Raw genomic sequence first — 18,323 nt, 5'->3', positions numbered from 1 at the left:
CAACTTTGAAATGACTATCTGTGATTCCACAGATGATGAGGCCGTCTCACTTCCTGAAAGACAAATGTGGTAGATTCAGGATGCAGAATGAAAAATATATTTTTGGGCATGACCTTTGTGGGAATTTATTTTGCTCAATCATGCATATTTGATATGAGGGTTTTGTTTTTCTTTTTTTCTTTTTCAGTGAGATGGGGAGGGAGTTAGGAAGGAAAGAAAATACATTCTCTTATCAACTGAATTTTTTTTTAATTTTGAAAAAAAGAAACTGCTTGATCAAACACCCTTGAATAGTTTAACCATATGTTTATTCCTTGAAAAATTGAACATGTATATGCATATGCATGTGTCTATGTATATGTCTGTGTGTGTGTTATGTATGTGTACATATGTATTTATATCACATTCTGGGAGCAGTGCAAAAACATTACAATTAGTACTTTAGTCACTGTAACATAAATAACTTATAGTTGTTTCTTTTATATTTGTCTTTTCTGTGAAGTAGACTATGAGAGCTTTAATGAATACATACTGTTTTCTAATTTTGTATACTACCAAAAAACACCTATAATTTATTGGTTCATATTAGTTTTGAAGACTAAAAGATAATTTGAATTTCTGTGTCTCAAAAAATAACTTAAAATGGACACAAATTTGTGGATATGTCTATCATCAATGAAATGTATTTTTATTTTGAAATTTATCAAGTGTATTTAAACTCCTTCTGAAAAACTTGTTTGTTATTTCAGCATGTATTATTCTGGAAGTGTCAACCTGTTTTATAGTCAACACTAGTAGCAGTAGTAAGGAAGCTTCAGAGCTGGGCCATATCTCAATAAAATAGTATGGCCAGTATACTTCTGCTCTATCTCATGAGAAAGAAGTAACTAAACTAATTCAAATAATATTGACAGTGTAATTTAGAATACATATAAATAAGACTGTACTATTTTAAGTTAATTTAAAACATTAATTAATGGAGTTGCTTTAGTGTATTTGAAAGACTACATAGTTATCGGCATATGAATTTAATTCACTTTGTCAGCTGGACACTTCATGTGGTTGAAATATTGCTCAAATGAGTCATAATGATATAGATGGTTGGCTAAATGCCAGTGAGGGCTTTTTTGGTGTCATCAAGAGGAGTTTGGTTCTTTTTCATGCCTTAAGTTTGGTTTTTCTAGGAATCATATCTACCTGATTATTATCTCTTTCTGGAATTTAAATCTCTATTTGTCTAATAATCTAAAAAATCAGCTAGTGATGAATGCAGTATTTATTAAATAGATACTGTGTGCTATACAAGAGGCACTTAAGTGGTATAGTTCATAGAGCACTGGGCTTAGAATCAGGAAGGCTCATCTTCATGAGTTCAAATGCAACTTCAGATACTTACTAAGGTATGTGATCCTAGCTGGGCAAGTCACTTAACCCTGTTTGCCTCAGTTTCCTCATCCATAAAATGATCTGGAGAAGGAAATGGCAGAACACTCCAATATCTTTGCAAAGAAAACCCCAAAATGGGGGCGGAGTAGAAGCAGGACCTCCGAGCGGCTCCAGCTTCCACCTTCCCCAATCAATGTAAAAAGGGGACTCTGAACAAACTTTGGAGCTGCAGAACCCACAAAATAACACAGAAAAGCTAACCTCCTGCTGAGGACAGGCCTGCCGGCAGGAATCAACCAACACGGCGCTCTGGGAGCTGAGCCCAGGCCCACAAGAGCCAGAGGTTTTAGCCCCAGGACAGGTCTGACCAGCCTCTGGCTGGAGGAACTCCAGATCAGCAGCAGCTGTGGCTGTTTCCAGAATTATCAACATATAGACGTGAAGGACAAAGTGAGAGATCGGTGCAGTCTGGACTTTGGGACCCAGTGTGTGGGAGTGCATCGGCCAGGGCAAGAAGCCGCTGAGACGCCCAGCACAGCCAGCCAGTGCCAAACGGCAGCTTCAGCTCCTGGCCTGCAGAGTATAGGGGGACCAAGCGACCAGTCTGAGGGGTAATCACTCTTGCTTTAACCTACTTGAATCTGGATTGCAGTCTAGGGTGGAGGTCCTGGGGTGTGTGTTCAGCTTGCCAGAGCGTGTGCAGGCCTCAGAGAGGGTACCCATCTAATACTTACAGCAGCTGAGAAAACCCCAGCGTTTGGGACAAAAGCCCCCCTGTCTAGTGGCAGAGTCCTGCTTTGTGACAAAAAGCCCAGGGGTCAAGTGACTGACGGGCGACATGACCAGGTGAAGGAAACAAAGCAGACAGAAGATTCCAACATTAGGCTCCTATTTTGGGGACAAAAAGGAGCAAAACATGGAACAGTGAAGTCAGAACTCCTGCACCAAAAGCTTCAAAGGAAAATACAGGCTGGTTACAGGCCATAGAGGACCTTAAGAAGCAGATAAGAGAAGTGGAGGAAAAATTGGGAAGAGAAATGAGAACGATGCAAGAAAATTACGAAATGAGAGTCAAAAGCCTGACTGAGAAAAATGCCACCTTAAAAAATAGACTAACTCAATAGGCAAAAGAGGCTCAAAAAGGCAATGAGGAGAAGAATGCCTTAAAACGTTGAATTTGCCAGGTGGAAAAGGAATCTCAAGAGCTCACTGAGGAGAATCATTGCTTCAGAATTAGATTGGAGCAAATGGAAGCTAATGACTTTATGAGAAATCAGGATGCTGTTAAACAGATCCAAACAAATGAAAGAATAGAAGGCAATGTGAAATATCTCATGGGAAAAACCACTGACCTGGAAAATAGATCCAGGAGAGATAATTTAAAAATTATTGGACTACCTGAAAGCCATGACCAAAGTAAGAGCCTGGAAAGCATCCTCCAGGAAGTTCTCAAAGAAAACTGCCCTGATGTTTTAGAACGAGAGGGCAAAATAGAGGTTGAAAGAATCCACCGATCACCTCCTGAAAAAGATCCCAAAAAGAAAACTCCTAGGAATATTATAGCCAGGTTCCAGAATTCCAGATTAAGGAGAGAATATTACAAGCATCCAGGAAGAAACAATTTGAATATTATGGAAACACAATCAGGATAACCCAGGATCTGGCAGCTTCTACACTGAGGGATTGAAGGGCTTGGAATATGATATTCTGGAGGTCAAAGGAGCTGGGATTAAAACCAAGAATCACCTACCCAGCAAAACTGAGTATCATGTTTCAGGGGAAAATATGGTCATTCAGTGGAATAGAGGGCTTTCAAGCATTCTTGATGAAAAAACCAGTGTTGAATAGAAAATTTGACATTCAAATACAAAAAGCAAGAGAAGCATGAGAAGGTAAACAGGAAAAAGAAATCATAAGGAACTTATCAAAGTTGAACTATTAACATTCCTACATGGAAAAACAATAATTGTAACTGATGAAACTTTTCTCAGTATGAAAATAACTGAAGGGAATAGAAATATATATATATATATATATATATATATATAATGTGTGTGTGTGTCTATATATGAGGGTATATGGGCATATGAATACATATGTGAATGTGTGTATATATATGTTTACAGGTATACATAGATAGAGGGCACAGGACCAATTTAATAGGAAGGGATGATACTTAAAAGGTGAAATTAAGAGGTGAGAGAGGAATATAATGAGAGGAGATGGGGAGAGACAGAATGGGGTAAACTATCTTATATAGAAGAGGCAAGGGAAAATGGTTACAATGGAGGGGAAGAATAGGAAGGCAAAGGGAATGGGTCAACCTTATTCTCATTGAATTTGGCTTGGGGAGGAAATGAAATATACACTAAATAGGGTATCTCACCCTACAGGAGAGTAGGGGGGAAGGGAATGAGAGGGGGCATGATGGAAGGGAGAGCAGGCTAGGGGGGAGGGAAGTTGGAAGCACCCACTTTTGAAAAGGGATGGGATCAAAGCAGAGAATAGAACAAGTGGGAGGTGGGATAGGAGGGAGGGAAATATAGTTAGTCTTTTACAATATATCTACTCTGTTGTTGTTTTGCATTAGCTACACATGTACAACCTATACTGAACTACTTATCTTCCCAGTAAGGGTGGGTGACAAGCGAGGAAGGGAATGGATCTAGAATTCAAAGTTTTAAAATCAAATGTTTAAATATATATATATATATATATATATCCTATTATTAATACTCTTTTACATGCAATTAGGAAATAACATATATAGGCCCTGGGGCATAGAGATCCACCATGCCCTACTGGAAAAGTCAAAAGCTGTATGGGAGAAAATATGGGAGAGAGCAGATTGGAAGAGGGGATATCCTGTGGGACTGCTAGTTTGGGGCTGTGGGTAAGGGAATAACGGGGAGAAAATTTGTAACTCAAAATCTGGCAGAAATGAATAATATAAATCAGAAGTTAATAAAACATTTGAAAAATGAAAAAAAAACACAACCTCAAAATGGGGTTGTGCTATGCAGACTCAAAATGGCCTAAAATCACCAGTCAGAAAGAATGCTTCTTGAAACTTTGAAATTATCTCACTAACTGAATCTATTAATATGTATATCTACATTGTAGATTCCTTAAGGAGAAAAACAGTATCTTTTGTATAGTGTACTATAATTATGCCCTAGTAATCCCATATATTCCTTCTTTTATAGTTGACTGTTCTTTCTGGGTTTCCTGGATCAACCTTGTTTTTAAATTGTTTATCCTGATAAACAATTTCAATACCCCAGAAATTCCAGTATTTTGGAAAATGAATCAAGTCAGTAATAGAGGCATTATGGAGTAGTGGATATGGTGTTGGGTTTGGAGTCAGGTAGACTTGATTCAAATCCTGCCTGTGGCACTTAATAGTTTTATATTACTGAACAAGTCAGCTATCCACTCAACCTCAGTTTCTTTAACTTTAGCTAACAGGCAGCAATCATTATGTTTACCAAGTGACAGGCACTTGTACCCCTCGGAATACAAATAAAATTTTACAATCTTTGCCTTCAAAGGGCTTACATCGTAATGGGGGAAAGACATAAAAGCAGGCCAAATTGGGTCAGGGGAGTCAGGAAGGTACCTAAATGGGAACTTTGTGGTGACTTGTAGAGTATGAGCACTCTAAACCTTAGAGTCTTATAGAGACTTGTAGAGAGCACAGCCAGGAGGGGAATAAAGCATGACTAAGCAATCTGGCATGGCAGAGGGCTGTTACAGGATAAGAAGGCCTCAGATGTTGAGAGAAGTTCCAGGGTGAGAAGGTAGGCTGCATCATGGTGACAAAGTCCAGGAAAGTCAGAAGCACAGCTGGAGAAGAGATGATAACAATACCTATCTCACAGGGTTGGAGTAAGATTGAGTCGGATAACATGTATAAGATGCCTTGTCAGTTTTAAAACAATATATAAAGTCAAGCTTTTATAATCACAATTAAAAAGAATGTATGTCATAAAATATTGAGAACCACCAACTGAGTGGTGTATTAATCCATACGAAGTATACTGATGTCTTTATATGTGTGCATGAGTTGTATAGAATTTTAGTATGGTGAGGGCAATATGTTTTGACAACTTTCTTTGTTTCTAGTTTTAAAGGCCACAAATATAATATTGCCTGCACTAATATAAAAACAGCTCATTTGTGGCAACATAGTAAATTTGATTAACCATGCAGCTTAGTTTTTGTTTGAGAAAATATCACTAGATCCCTAAGTCCCTAGCATAGTAATTTCTGGCCTTCTGTATAATGAGTGATGGAAATTACTGAAAAGAAAATTTGTTTTGGAGCCCTTGAGTATTATATGTAGGTTGAATATTACATAACTAGATTATCAACTCTTCAGTTTCAGGAATGTGTTATAACAGTGTCAGAAGCATCATGGTGCAAATAGCAAGCATTCATTAAAAATCTATTGAATGTGTGTAGTGTAGTAAAGTTCCTTTCCTTACCAGCAAGTTACTTCTTATCAGCCCTTTAAAAGGTACATGTGCTACATGATGTATTTAGGATCCAATAATCTTAAGACAATGTTAGTGGATAAACTCAGCACTTATAAGTAGGAAGGAGTGGCATTTGATATTTTTCCTTCTCTCTGCTCTTCTTTGTAGATAAGATGCTCCGAGTCATTTGCAGTGCTCTTCAAAAGAAAAAGCTCTAGTGCTCTACTCTTGCCATACTACCAAACTTCTTTGATTTTGTTTTGGTGCTGAAACACTGGAAGAATTGCATATAGGCTCTAAGAGGAGGATCTTTCCCTTTTTAATTTTATCATTCTGTGTGAATGGAACAGGTTTTGTGTCTTATTGCCCACCCTATTTTAAAGCTGCTTCACCACCTTCTAAACTGCTTAATGAATCGGGCCCTTTGCCAATGAGCCACACAGCCAATTCTTGCCAAGAGCTGGTTGAAAACTGTGCCGTGCATGTAGCAGGAATGGCACAAGAAGACAGCCATCGTGGTCAAGTGCCATCCACATTTTATCATGGTGCCAACCAAGAACTTGACCTGTCCACCAAAGTGTACAAAAGAGAGTCAGGAAGCCCATATTCTGTTTTAGTGGACACCAAAATGAGCAAACCACATCTCCACGAAACAGAAGAACAACCTTTTTTCAGGGAAACCAGATCAGTGGCTGAAGTCCGTGCTGTTAAAGAAGACCAAGAGAACTCTGATGACATGGAAGAAGAAGAGGAAGAAGTAACTTATAAAAGGGAACAGATTATAGTAGAAGTAAACCTTAACAACCAAACATTAAATGTATCTAAAGGGGAGAAGGGTGTTTCCTCTCAGTCCAAAGAGCCTCCAGTTCTTAAAACCAGCAGTGAGGAGGAAGAGGAAGAAAGTGAGGAAGAGGCCACTGATGATAGCAATGACTATGAAGAGAATGAACGGCAAAAGAAAAAGGAGAAGAGAGTGGAGAAAGTCAGTGTTGCACAAAGGAGAACAAGGAGAGCTGCATCAGTTGCCGCAGCTACCACTTCCCCTACACCCAGAACAACCAGAGGCCGTAGGAAAAGTGTAGAGCCTCCCAAGCGTAAGAAGAAGACTTCAAAGGAGCCAAAGGCTCCAGTGCAGAAAGCTAAGTGTGAAGAGAAAGAGACTTTAACTTGTGAGAAATGTCCCAGAGTGTTTAATACACGCTGGTACCTGGAGAAGCACATGAATGTCACTCATAGGCGCATGCAGATCTGTGACAAATGTGGCAAGAAGTTTGTCCTGGAAAGTGAGCTGTCCCTTCATCAGCAAACAGACTGTGAAAAAAACATCCAGGTAGGTTTGGTCAACAAGAAGGGAATTCTAGAGTTAACGCTTATCTCTCCAAACTTTCCTGATATATGCTCAAGAAAATAGATAGTAGAGACTAGAGTAAGATTTCAAAAATTGTGTATTTTAATCTTTTAGCACTAGGGTGTCATATTTTAGAGTCAAAACTTTAAATATAAACTGACCCCAAAATTTGGGAGTTTGAGAAGAAAGCTACACTGTAAGTTATAATCTAATTTGGTACTTAGTTGGCCATCTTTTCAATCAGGTTCCATATCTTAGAACATTTAACATGTATAATTTAGGGCAGGGTGGGGAACCTGCTGCCTTGAGGCCACTTGTGGCCCTCTAGGTCCTCAAGTACAGCCCTTTGACTGAATCCAAACTTCACAGAACAAATCCTTTCATTAAGGTCCTGTGAAGTTTGAATTCAGGCAAAGGGCTATACTTGAGGACCTGGAGGTCCACATGTGGCCTCAAGGCAGCAGGTTCCCCACCCCTGGTTTAGGGTCTTAAAGGTCGGATGTCATAGGGAGGTGTCAGGTAGAGGGGAAGGGTTTTTTCCCCTCTGTTTAAGAGTGCCAAATTTGGGTATAGCAGAGGAAATAACATCCTCAATAACTTCCAAGTAGGTGAAAATAAAGATTTCCAGGAATGAGCTCACTTTCACCAGTGGAGAGCTAACAAGAATAAATTTGAAACTAAGCCCATGAGAATAGCTAAACTTTACAGGTTGAACTGGTTGAAAAATATGTTGTAGTTTATTTACCTAAAGTTTCGGCACAGTGTCATTAATAAATAAGGTAATGAAACTTATCTAATTGACTATTATAGTAGGGTTTAGAAGTGTTCTGATTAATAACATTGGATTCCTTTATGTGTATACATGAGTACATACTAATTGAATATTCATTGAAAGCTAAACCTGTTTTAAAGATTCCTCCTTTTTGGATGTGCAAAATGGAAATATTTTAAACCTTTTGAAAGAATGAATTTATTTTCCAAGAAAGCCTCTTTTATCAAGTTGCTAATAGGTATAACTTTCTGTCTTCAACCCCACTTCTTGACCTCCAACAGTTGAAATCTTTGCTTTACTTTATTTTTATGTGATTTTAAAAATTTGTGATCTTTTATCTTTACATCACCTTCATTTCTGAATATATTCCCTCTCCCATTCAGTGACCCATCCCTTATAACAAAGGATAAAAAAGAAAAAGAAATCTGCTTTTCTTTTAAGAGGTAATTGTTTTGGCTATAAGGTTTGATCTGAATTATCCTGAACAAAGAGAATAAATGTAGTGTAATGCTGCACCCTAGGGGTAAAATTGAAATCCTGTAACTATTGGTTTCTGATAAATATTGAAACTTGTCATGATCTTCATAAGTATCCTTCATTCTTCTAATTTTATATTAAACTTCAGGAAAGTATAGCTTACAAGAAGATACCAAGGAAGTTGTTTTTAAAAAATAATTGTTACCTTGCCAGATGTTAATTGTGCATACAAACTTGTTTGTAGATCTTGCCTACTTAGTGAACAAAATCTGTTAGAAAAATAGAACCTTGTTGTGCTTTGTTCTTGCCTATAGAAATTTAGTGCTTCTGGTGATATGAGAGATGGTAAAAATCATAACTACTTGTATGTAGAATGTTATACTGTTTTTCCACAGAAGTCTGTTGGGTAAGTTGTAGCTTTTCTTAGAGCAATATATTAGCACTTATAGATGATTCTTATCAACTCTGCCCAGACTTGTTTTTGATGAGAGCTAATATTCTTAGATTCTTTAGTTTAAGGACTAGGCTGATTACTGTGTTTATGTACCCTGGATCTTAATGATTCCCAAAAACTTTCTGGACCTGATCTTTTACCAGAAGCATTTTGTTCAGGTGTAGTTCCTACAGAGTATATTTGTAGGTAAGAGAGAGGTCACCATTGATTTCAGTGGTAACTCAAATGCCAAGAGATGGGTTGGTGCAAGGATAGTACTGCAGCAAGAGAGGTCTGAAATTTATATTGGAAAAAGAATGTTGTAGTTTACATTGATGAGTTTGTACCAAGATGTGTTAAGGGGGAGCATTTAATAGTTCTAATTAGTTTGATGAAAAAGAGCTATAAAGTGAGTTTTAAATTATTGATTTTGATAGAGTGGAAAGGTAGCATTGTTATTCAGTATACATTATGTGGGGTTTTGTTTTTTCTCCACAATATGTTTATTATCCTAATTATGCTTTCTTTGGGCTATTATTAAGATTGGTTTGAGCATATACCAACTGGGCTTACAAATAAAGTGACACAAAAGCATGTTGAAAGACCAGAAAAGTCTAGTTGCTCTGGCTAGTGCACAGTTTACCTATTAAGAATTTGGAGTTCCTTCTGCAAGAGCTAGTTGTCTATGCCACTAATAAGATAGTAGCTAGACAGTGCATATTTCAATGCAAGGGCAACTCTTTTCTTCTTGCCTTGGTTTTTGGTGGTTGAGTTGTTTCAGTCATGTCTAATTCTTCTGGAGAAGGAAACGTCAAACCATTCCAGTATCTTTGCCAATAAAATCCCAAATGGGGGCACAAAGAGTTGCCTTAGTTTAGTTGTAGTTAATAAATCTCCCAAAGTATATCTAAATGGTGAGGCTTAGTAAATAGAAAATATAGAGCATTTGGTATTTGGGAGAAATTTAGTTAGATCTGAGCTCCATCAGGAATTGGGTTTTTCTGGATTTGTGGCTTCTGCCATGAATTAAAAACTCACATGTTCCTTCTGCCAGCAGGCAAATGCAGCTTCTTGTGAGCTGTAAATTAAGTTTCTTTCTGTTTATCCCACTCACATAGTGCGTTTCCTGTAACAAATCATTCAAGAAGCTCTGGTCCCTTCATGAACATATCAAGATTGTCCATGGATATGCAGAAAAGAAATTTTCCTGTGAGATTTGTGAGAAGAAGTTCTACACCATGGCTCATGTGCGGAAGCACATGGTTGGTGAGTTCTTCCTGCCACTACTTCTGTCCTCTTTATCCTCTTATACTTGTAATTTTCCTTGTTTACAAGACTTTTCTTTCTGCCCACCATGGACCAAGATTGGGAGAGCTGCCTTATCTCAATCATCCTTGACTTATTGAAACTAATGAAAAAAGTCTTGAGTCCTTCCTATAAGCATCAAACAGTAGTTCTTTTTTTAAAAAAAGATTCTTGATTTCTTTTGTTTTTATATCACCTTCATTTCCAAATATATAAAAAATGAGAAGGAAAAGAAGCAGCAAAATTAACCAACACATCAGTTGAGTCTGGCAATATATGCACTGCTTACCTCAGTAGTTTCCCACTTCTCCAGCAGACAGAGAAAAGGTACATTTTCTCATCTCTTCTTTGGAACCAAGCTTGGTCACTATAACTGTAGGGTTCAGTTTCTTTTTGTTATTGTTCTTTCCACTCACATTGTTGTAGTCATTGTGTATATTGTTTTCCTTGTTCTACTTACCTCACTTATATCAGTTCATATAAGTCTTGACACTCTATAAATATTTTTAGTGGAAAATGGGGCTTTTCTTTCTACCTTCGACCTCATCATTGAATTGAGATCTTTGGGTCAAAGGTATGGATGTTTTAGTGACTTTCTTAGCATAATTCCAAATTGCTTTCCAGAATGGTTGGATCACCTCATAGTTCCACCAATAGTTTATTAATGTGCCTGACTTTCCTCAGCCCTTCTAATATTAATTATTCAGATCTTCTGTCATCTTTGCCAATTTGCCAACTGAGGTGAAACCTCAAAGTTGTTTTGATTTGCATTTCTCTTACTATTAGTGACTGAGAACAATCTTTCATATGGTTGTTAATATTCTTCTTTTGAAAACTATTTGTATCCTTTGACCACTTTATCTACTGAGGAATAACTCTTAGTCTTATACATTTGTATTAGGTCCCTATATATCTTGGGCATAAATTTCTTACCAGAGATGTTTGCCATGAATGTTTATTTCCCAGTCAGTAGCTTCACTTCTGATCTTAGTGGCACTGATTTTTGTTACTGCAAAAGCTTTTCAATTTCATGTAATTGGAATTATCAATTTTATCTTTTTATCTGATTGCTTCTCTCCCTTGTGTGATAAGAATTCTTCCCCTAGCTATAGCTGTGAAAGCACCTGATCTGGTTCTCTTCTAATTTTTCTGTGGTGTGACCTTGAGTATTTAGTTCACCAGGCAGCACTTATTTTATGGTATGGTTCTGTCCCCCTTTAAATATCATTTGTTCTCCTACTCAGGATATTATCATTAGTGGCTAAAAAAATAATTCAAGAAATGGGGATGTAGTTTTATAATAGTAGGACATATGTTTTTTCCTATATGATGTTTTGGGTGAACTTAGTATTCTGAGTACAAATACATTCTGTGTTGCAGCACATACAAAAGACATGCCATTTACATGTGAAACCTGTGGAAAGTCGTTCAAACGCAGTATGTCGCTCAAGGTGCATTCCCTGCAACACTCTGGAGAGAAACCCTTTAGGTGTGAGGTGAGGAAATTGCCACTATGTTGAAGATAGGCAGAAGGGAGTGGCCTTGGGATATTTAGCACTATTTATTGAGGAAAAGATGTATAGCTCAGTTCAAGACTATGTTTCTACAAAACCTTCAGAAATATACCATTGGCAATATATTTAATCACTACTTAAATAGGATTGTATGTCTTTGTGGGGTATGTGTTGTCTATAGAACTTAAAACTATTTCACCATACTACTAACGTGCCCTATTATTAAGCTTCTTGGATCAGGTCTATATTTAGGAGATGATGAAATTGCCATTCTTATCACTTTATGGCAAGTTCTGTTTCTGCTTCTAGTAATAGCACTTGCTTCAGTACACCAAACGGACATTATTTGGGGATTTTTTCTCCTTTGTTCATTAGTAACCCACTTGTAGACAAAGCAAAATAGGTGACATTAGGGGGTTCACGTTTTGAGTTGAACATAACTCAATCTCAGAAAATGTTAGGATGTGCTGAGATGGACAAGTTTCTGTTGTATACACCACTGCTTAAGTATAGCTGTTGTATTCATTATCTAGTATGATTTAAGATTCTCTCTGCTGTGTCTAATACAGAACTGTGATGAAAGGTTTCAGTACAAGTACCAACTTCGCTCCCACATGAGTATCCACATTGGACACAAACAGTTCATGTGTCAATGGTGTGGCAAGGACTTCAACATGAAACAGTACTTTGATGAGCACATGAAAACACACACTGGTAAGGATTTCTTGGGAAAGGTACAAATATCTTGTACCTGTGTGATTTATGACTTTATAGTCTAGGGGTGGGACAGCTACCTGCTTAACTCTAAATCAGACTGATATAAGAAAATACTGATTTGTAAATAAATATTAGGACATGGTTATTCGTTTGAAAAAAGGATTATTGATTTATTGAAGTAGGTACCCCAGAGTTTCATTAAATAATGAACTACTGTAGGTTAGAATGATAAGATTTATCAAAATTATGTTTGTACACAACTTTTCAGGAACATTTATTAAATAAAATAAGGTATGGCTATATTGGTTTTAAAAGTGATTTGTGTATTTATAAATGCACATGGAAAGCCTAGGATTTTATGGCATTGACTTGAACTGGGCATCTTGTGAGCAGATTAATATCCATAGCCATAATTCTCCCAAAACAAAAAATCCTCAGATTACCATATATACTCTAATTATTTTGCCTTAATCTTTATTTGTCCATTTGGGACAGTTCTCTTTAGCCCGTATTGAGCGGTGTTTATTATTTATTTACAAATTACAAGTTTTTTTAATTAAATCTACTTGTCACTTTAGATTATTCAGTAAAATAATAGCTCCAGAACCTCAAATTATTTTCAAGGACTTCTTGTCTTTAGGTAAATGAATATCTATATGGAAGGAAGGGAGAAAAAGGGGAGGGAAGAGGTGGGCTGGCTTGGCTTGATTTCTTAACTAAACAGGGATGGTCAGAGAAATGTTTCCTCTTGTGGTATGTTGTTGTGGATATACATGGTGTGCTAAAATATTAGTGTAAGTTTAAGCTTATTAAAGCTTGACTTCAGTTGGCTCATTTAAATTTATTAAAATTTAATTATTAAATACGCTGGAGACAATTTGTATTATTATGAGAAGACCCTGTCAAAGTTTAGTAATTAAAATGGTTGCAGAACAGTGAATAGTGTTTAGCTAACCAAATGGCATTTCAGGAAGTGGATGACACTCTGAAGCCTCTAAGCCCAGCTGAATAGCAGAAAATAACAGCTTACCTGATGCCCATTTTAGAACTAAGTGCTGTATGCCAGATATTAAGGATATAAAACCAAGAATAAAACAGTCCCTGCTTTCATGGAAATTATGTTCTACCAGGAGAAACAACACATACACATATAAATACTTACAAAATATACACAAAATAAATGCAAGGCAGTTTTGAGGAGTAGGGCACTAACAGCTGGGATCATGAAAAACTCCATGTAGATTATGGTATGTCAGATAAGTTTTGAAAAAACTGAATTTGCACAAGTAGAAATGAGGAAGGAGTACATTTCAGGCATGGTGGACAGCCAGTTCAAAGGCATGTTTACTGGAAATGGTGTTTTGTTTTTTTTTTGTCAAGAATAGCAAGCAGGAAGGAAAGTAATATGTAATGAGGTTAGAAAGAAATGTTGGGACCAGGTTGGGAAGGTCTTTGAAGGCCAGAGAAGGAATAATAAATAGGGAGCTACTGAAGTTTATTGGATAGAGGAGTGACATCGGTCAGATCTTGGCTGTAGGGAACATATCTCTCAGTTGTCCATTCCCTAGTGTTTTGTCAACTCAGCTGTCAGTTTCTTCACTGTGCCTTAACAAAATCTCTCACAATTTAAACAGTCAACAAGTATTTACTGAGTACTTACAAGGTGCTTAGCATGATGCTTAGGTACTTTGGAAGGACACAGAAAAGATAGGACAGTTCTTCTGTTACCTCACCCCATTCAACTTTAATATTATTGGAAAGACGACAAATTTACATGAAATTATTTCAAACAAAACATGACAGTATGTAACTAAGTATTGAATTGTCTGATACAGATTATGAACATCAGAGAAGGGGAGATCAGGTAGGAAAGAATAATTTGGGAAGCCTTCACAGAGGAGGGTAGGATTGGAACTGGGACTTAAAAATGAATAAGAGTGAAGATCGTCAAATGGAGAGTTGAAGCATTCCAGGGAAAAGAAAAAACATGAGTGAGAGCAAGGAGGTAGGGATGAAGACTGGAATGAAGAGCTACTGAAAAATAGTGAGAAATAATGTTGGATTGGTAGAATAGAGAAGTTTATATAAATCTTTAAAGAAACGAATTAGACTATAAAATGAAAAATTACTGAACTAGTTAACCTGTTATGGCCCCTTCCAGATTTTACATCTTGAGAGCCTATGATAAATGAGAATCCATTGGAGGTTTTTGAACTCATAAGTAACATAATGAAAGTGGCAATTTCAGAAAACATTCCATGTAGGATGAATTGGAAGGGGAGTGTCTGTAATTGAGGCAGAAGCCATTATGATAAACCAGGAGTTGAAGTAATGAGGGCCCAGGTGGTATCAATAGAAATAAAAAGTATTGAAAAGTATTGATACAAGAGATATTTTGAAGGAAAATGAGTGAGATTTGATGTGCAAACTGACTGGATGTATACATGATAAAAGGCAAGTTTGCATCAAAGATGCCTGGGAAGTAGGGCGTTGAACCTGAGCAGCTGGCAGAATAATTGTACCATTGACAAATGGGGACATTTGGAGGGGGAATTGGTTATAGAGCAAGATACTGAGCTTGATTTTTGAATATATGAGTTTGAAATGGGGGGCTGTCAAAGTGATAATGTTCAGCCAAAAGTGAAGGATATGAGAATGGGGCTGAAGTGAAATTTATATTTCAAAGTTATCAGCATAGCAGTGGCAATTGAAGTCATGAAAATGATTAAGTGATATGAGGGGAGAGACTTAGAGAGGACCAAGAACTCAGAGGGAAGAGGAGTCAGCAAAGGAAACAGGAGTGGCAAAAAAAGATGAGAGAAAAATCCAGGAATATTGTAGTTTCTAAAGGAAAAAGAGAGAAACATACAGAAAGTTGGAGAGTAGCAGTAATTAATTTTATTTTATTTTTTTTAATTCTTTAATTTATTAATTTGTTTCCTTTTAATTTACAGGATTCAATTCCACAATTCCTTGAATTTCACATTTTGTCCCCCTCCCTCCCCTCCTCCCCCCCCATGGCATCTTATAATCAAGTATAGGATCTGTAGATACTTTCACATTATACAATGGTCAGGTTATAAGGATGGATTGTACCAGCTGGGATGAAAAATGGTATAGAGGACATAAAATCAAATAAGAGAACAAAAAAGATCAGGTATTTTGCTTCCACCTGGATATAAATTTAGTTCCTTCTCTGGATGCACGTTTTTCTCTCCATCATGCGTCTTTTGGGATTGACTTATATCCCTGCATTGTTGAGAAGAGTCCAGTCTATCAAAGTTGGTCATCACACATACGTTGTGTCCGTAATTGTGTACAAATTCCTCCTGGTTCTACTCTTCTCACTCAGCATCAGTTCTTTTAAGCCTCTCCAGGTAAATATGAAGACTGCCTGCTCCCCGTTTCTTATAGCGCAATAATATTCCATAACATGCATATACCACAACTTGTTCAGCCATTCCCCAATTGATGGACACCCCCTTAATTTCCAATTCTTTGCCACAACAAAAAGAGAGCAGTAATTAATTTTAAATACAGCAGAGAGGAAAAAGAAAATGGATTTGTCAAAAAATAGGTCACATATTCAGGAGATGGGATATAAGTCAAGTCTAGGGGTGTAGCAGCAAGCACCCCAAGCGTCCTCAGGGTTTGCAGCTACCACAGGTTCTTGGATCTGCTTTGATAAAGGAAAGCAACTCAAAATGGGTTAACAAGCTTACTTTAATCAGTCAGACATATATCGTTTACCTTGTTCAGGGGAAAAGTCGGCACCCCGAACTTCAGAGTATACAGGCAGAATTATCAAGACATTAACAGATCAAGTAGACAGATTTCCAAACTGTCCAGCCATTACATCCATACCAAATCAGCATCTGGGTTTTTTCAAAGCCAGGGGACTCTCAACAACGGCTTCCCAGAATTCAGATCAAATCACAGAACACTTCTCAAAGTGAGTCCCAAAACAAAGCTACACATCAGGGCTTATATAACCTTCTCCTGGCTCAGAGAATGTACAACCTTATTGACTCACTGGCCAATCAAGAAGTATCTACTGAAAAACAAGCCTCCCTCCCCAGGCTTCAGGTGCATTTTAGCCTAGGGGCAGGGAAGATCTTCCAAATTTGCATTCCCATTACAAGGCGTTAAAGAGGTATTCTTTTAGGGCAGCTACATGGTGCAGTGGAATGGGTGCAGAATAGAGTGAGAACAAGCTGAGTTCAAATCCAATCTCAGACAACAGATGTGTGACTCTGGACAAGTCACAACACTTTTTGCTTTAGTTTCCTAATGTATAAAATGAGCTGGAGAAGAAAATGGCAAACCACTCCAGTATCTTTGCCAAGAAAAGCATCAGACAAAACTGAAAACAACTAAACAACGAAAAAATAGGGATTAGTTAGTGAAGGAAAATGGAAATATCAGCTATAGCACACTCATTTAAAGATTTTGGCAGTAAAAGGAAGGAGAGAAATTGAATAATATAGAGGCATTAGGTTGTTTTTTTTTTTTTTTCAAAAAATAGGGGAGACCTGTGCATATTTGAAGTGTTGGGAAAGGAATCCCTAGAGAGGAAAGATTGAAAAAATTGGGAAGGGAGTACATAAATGTGAAAACAAAATACTCTTCCAGGATAGAATGGGACCAATAATGGTTAGCTTTGTAGAAAGGGGCTTCTCTTTTGAAACTGGAGAAAAGTGTGGAACAGTATGAGTCTAAAGATTATGTTGAGTTGAGCATGTTACACAGGCCTGAACACTGAATGGTGTGAATCTCAGAGAAATGAGCAAATTTTTCTGAGTGTAGCTTGAGAGAAATAAAGGATTATAAAATCAGATTGGAAACTTGAAAAAAGTGGAGACAATAAAATAACCTTTGTAAGAAGTTCCTTGAAGAATCAACTAGTAAAGAATTAAAATAATTGCTAAATATTGGCAAGGGATTAGTTAAAATCTGATTCATAGATTTTTGGTAGACCAGTTGCTCAATTCTGTATCTTTCGGTAACATAGTAACTATAGCTTCGGAATCCAGAGTGGAGAAAGTAGTACAGTGAGGTTGATTTAGTTTTGAACATTGGCTCAGTGGAAGATCCCAAAGACATGGGAACATAAGGGCAACATTGTATTGGTTTAAGAAACATTGATTGAATACCTTTGTGAAAAGTCATTGTGGTCATGGATAAGAAATCTAGTTTAGTTAGGTGGATATTAAAAAAGCTAATGGTGAAGAAAGAGGATTTGAATGACTGAAGGCTCAGATACAGATAAAGACCAAGTTAAGGAGGAGAAAGTACTATATAATCACAACTTTATTTCTTTTATGGTAAGGGTGAAGAAGTAAAAAAAAAAAAAAAAAGAGATAAGAAACAGGTCTGGGTAAAAGGAAGTTTGGCCAAAATGGAATAATATTTCACCAAGGCACAGTGGAACAGAGTAGTAGTCAAGAGCACTGATTGCAAAGATGAAACTGTGTGTGATTGAGTTGTATGGATATGTCAATTAAGACAGTAGGAATGAGAGATTGTGTCTAGAGTAGCAGATACAGAGAACAGGAATGAAATAAGCAGTTAAGTGAGAGAAGGGAGGCACATTAGAACTAAAGGGACTTCAGATCATCTAATCCAACTCCCTCATTTTGCAGATAAGGTAACTAGGCAGTTAGGTGGCAGAGTAGAGAGAACACTGGACCCGGAGTTAGGCTTTATAGTCCTGGACAAATCATTTAACCTCTGCCTCAGTTTCCTCATCTATAAAAGAGCTAATAATAGTATGTATCTCCTAGAGGTATAATGATGATCATATGTGATATGTAATATGTTTTGTAAACCTTAAATTATAAATTAAATATGTAAATTATTATTGATTATTATCATTATCAAAGTTTACAGAGGT

General features: G+C 37.1%; 1 protein-coding gene and 1 long non-coding RNA gene across 10 annotated transcripts in view; both read left to right on the top strand.

Moving 5' to 3' along the window:
- The window catches only part of ZNF652 (zinc finger protein 652), a 122,951-nt gene that overhangs the window by 91,326 nt on the left and 13,302 nt on the right, over positions 1–18,323 (top strand). For all 9 annotated transcript variants that reach the window (XM_069064381.1, XM_069064374.1, XM_069064375.1 and 6 more), the window contains 4 exons: positions 6,033–7,194; positions 10,013–10,160; positions 11,580–11,695; positions 12,283–12,427. In XM_069064381.1, coding sequence (XP_068920482.1) covers positions 6,295–7,194; positions 10,013–10,160; positions 11,580–11,695; positions 12,283–12,427 — 1,309 coding nt within the window. In that variant the 5' untranslated portion in view covers positions 6,033–6,294. The remainder of the gene's footprint in view (positions 1–6,032; positions 7,195–10,012; positions 10,161–11,579; positions 11,696–12,282; positions 12,428–18,323) is intronic.
- On the top strand, positions 7,206–8,388 carry LOC138143168 (uncharacterized). The gene is made up of 2 exons (XR_011163630.1): positions 7,206–7,456; positions 7,677–8,388. It is a non-coding gene; the product is annotated as an uncharacterized lncRNA (long non-coding RNA).

This window comes from Petaurus breviceps, unplaced genomic scaffold (assembly GCF_028583685.1).
Source record: "Petaurus breviceps papuanus isolate PSGF00001 unplaced genomic scaffold, PetGlider_PUasm1.0 90630, whole genome shotgun sequence".
Taxonomy (NCBI): domain Eukaryota; kingdom Metazoa; phylum Chordata; class Mammalia; order Diprotodontia; family Petauridae; genus Petaurus; species Petaurus breviceps.
The sequence above is the reverse complement of the archived record's forward strand: the minus strand, read 5'-3'. Positions and strand labels throughout refer to the sequence as shown.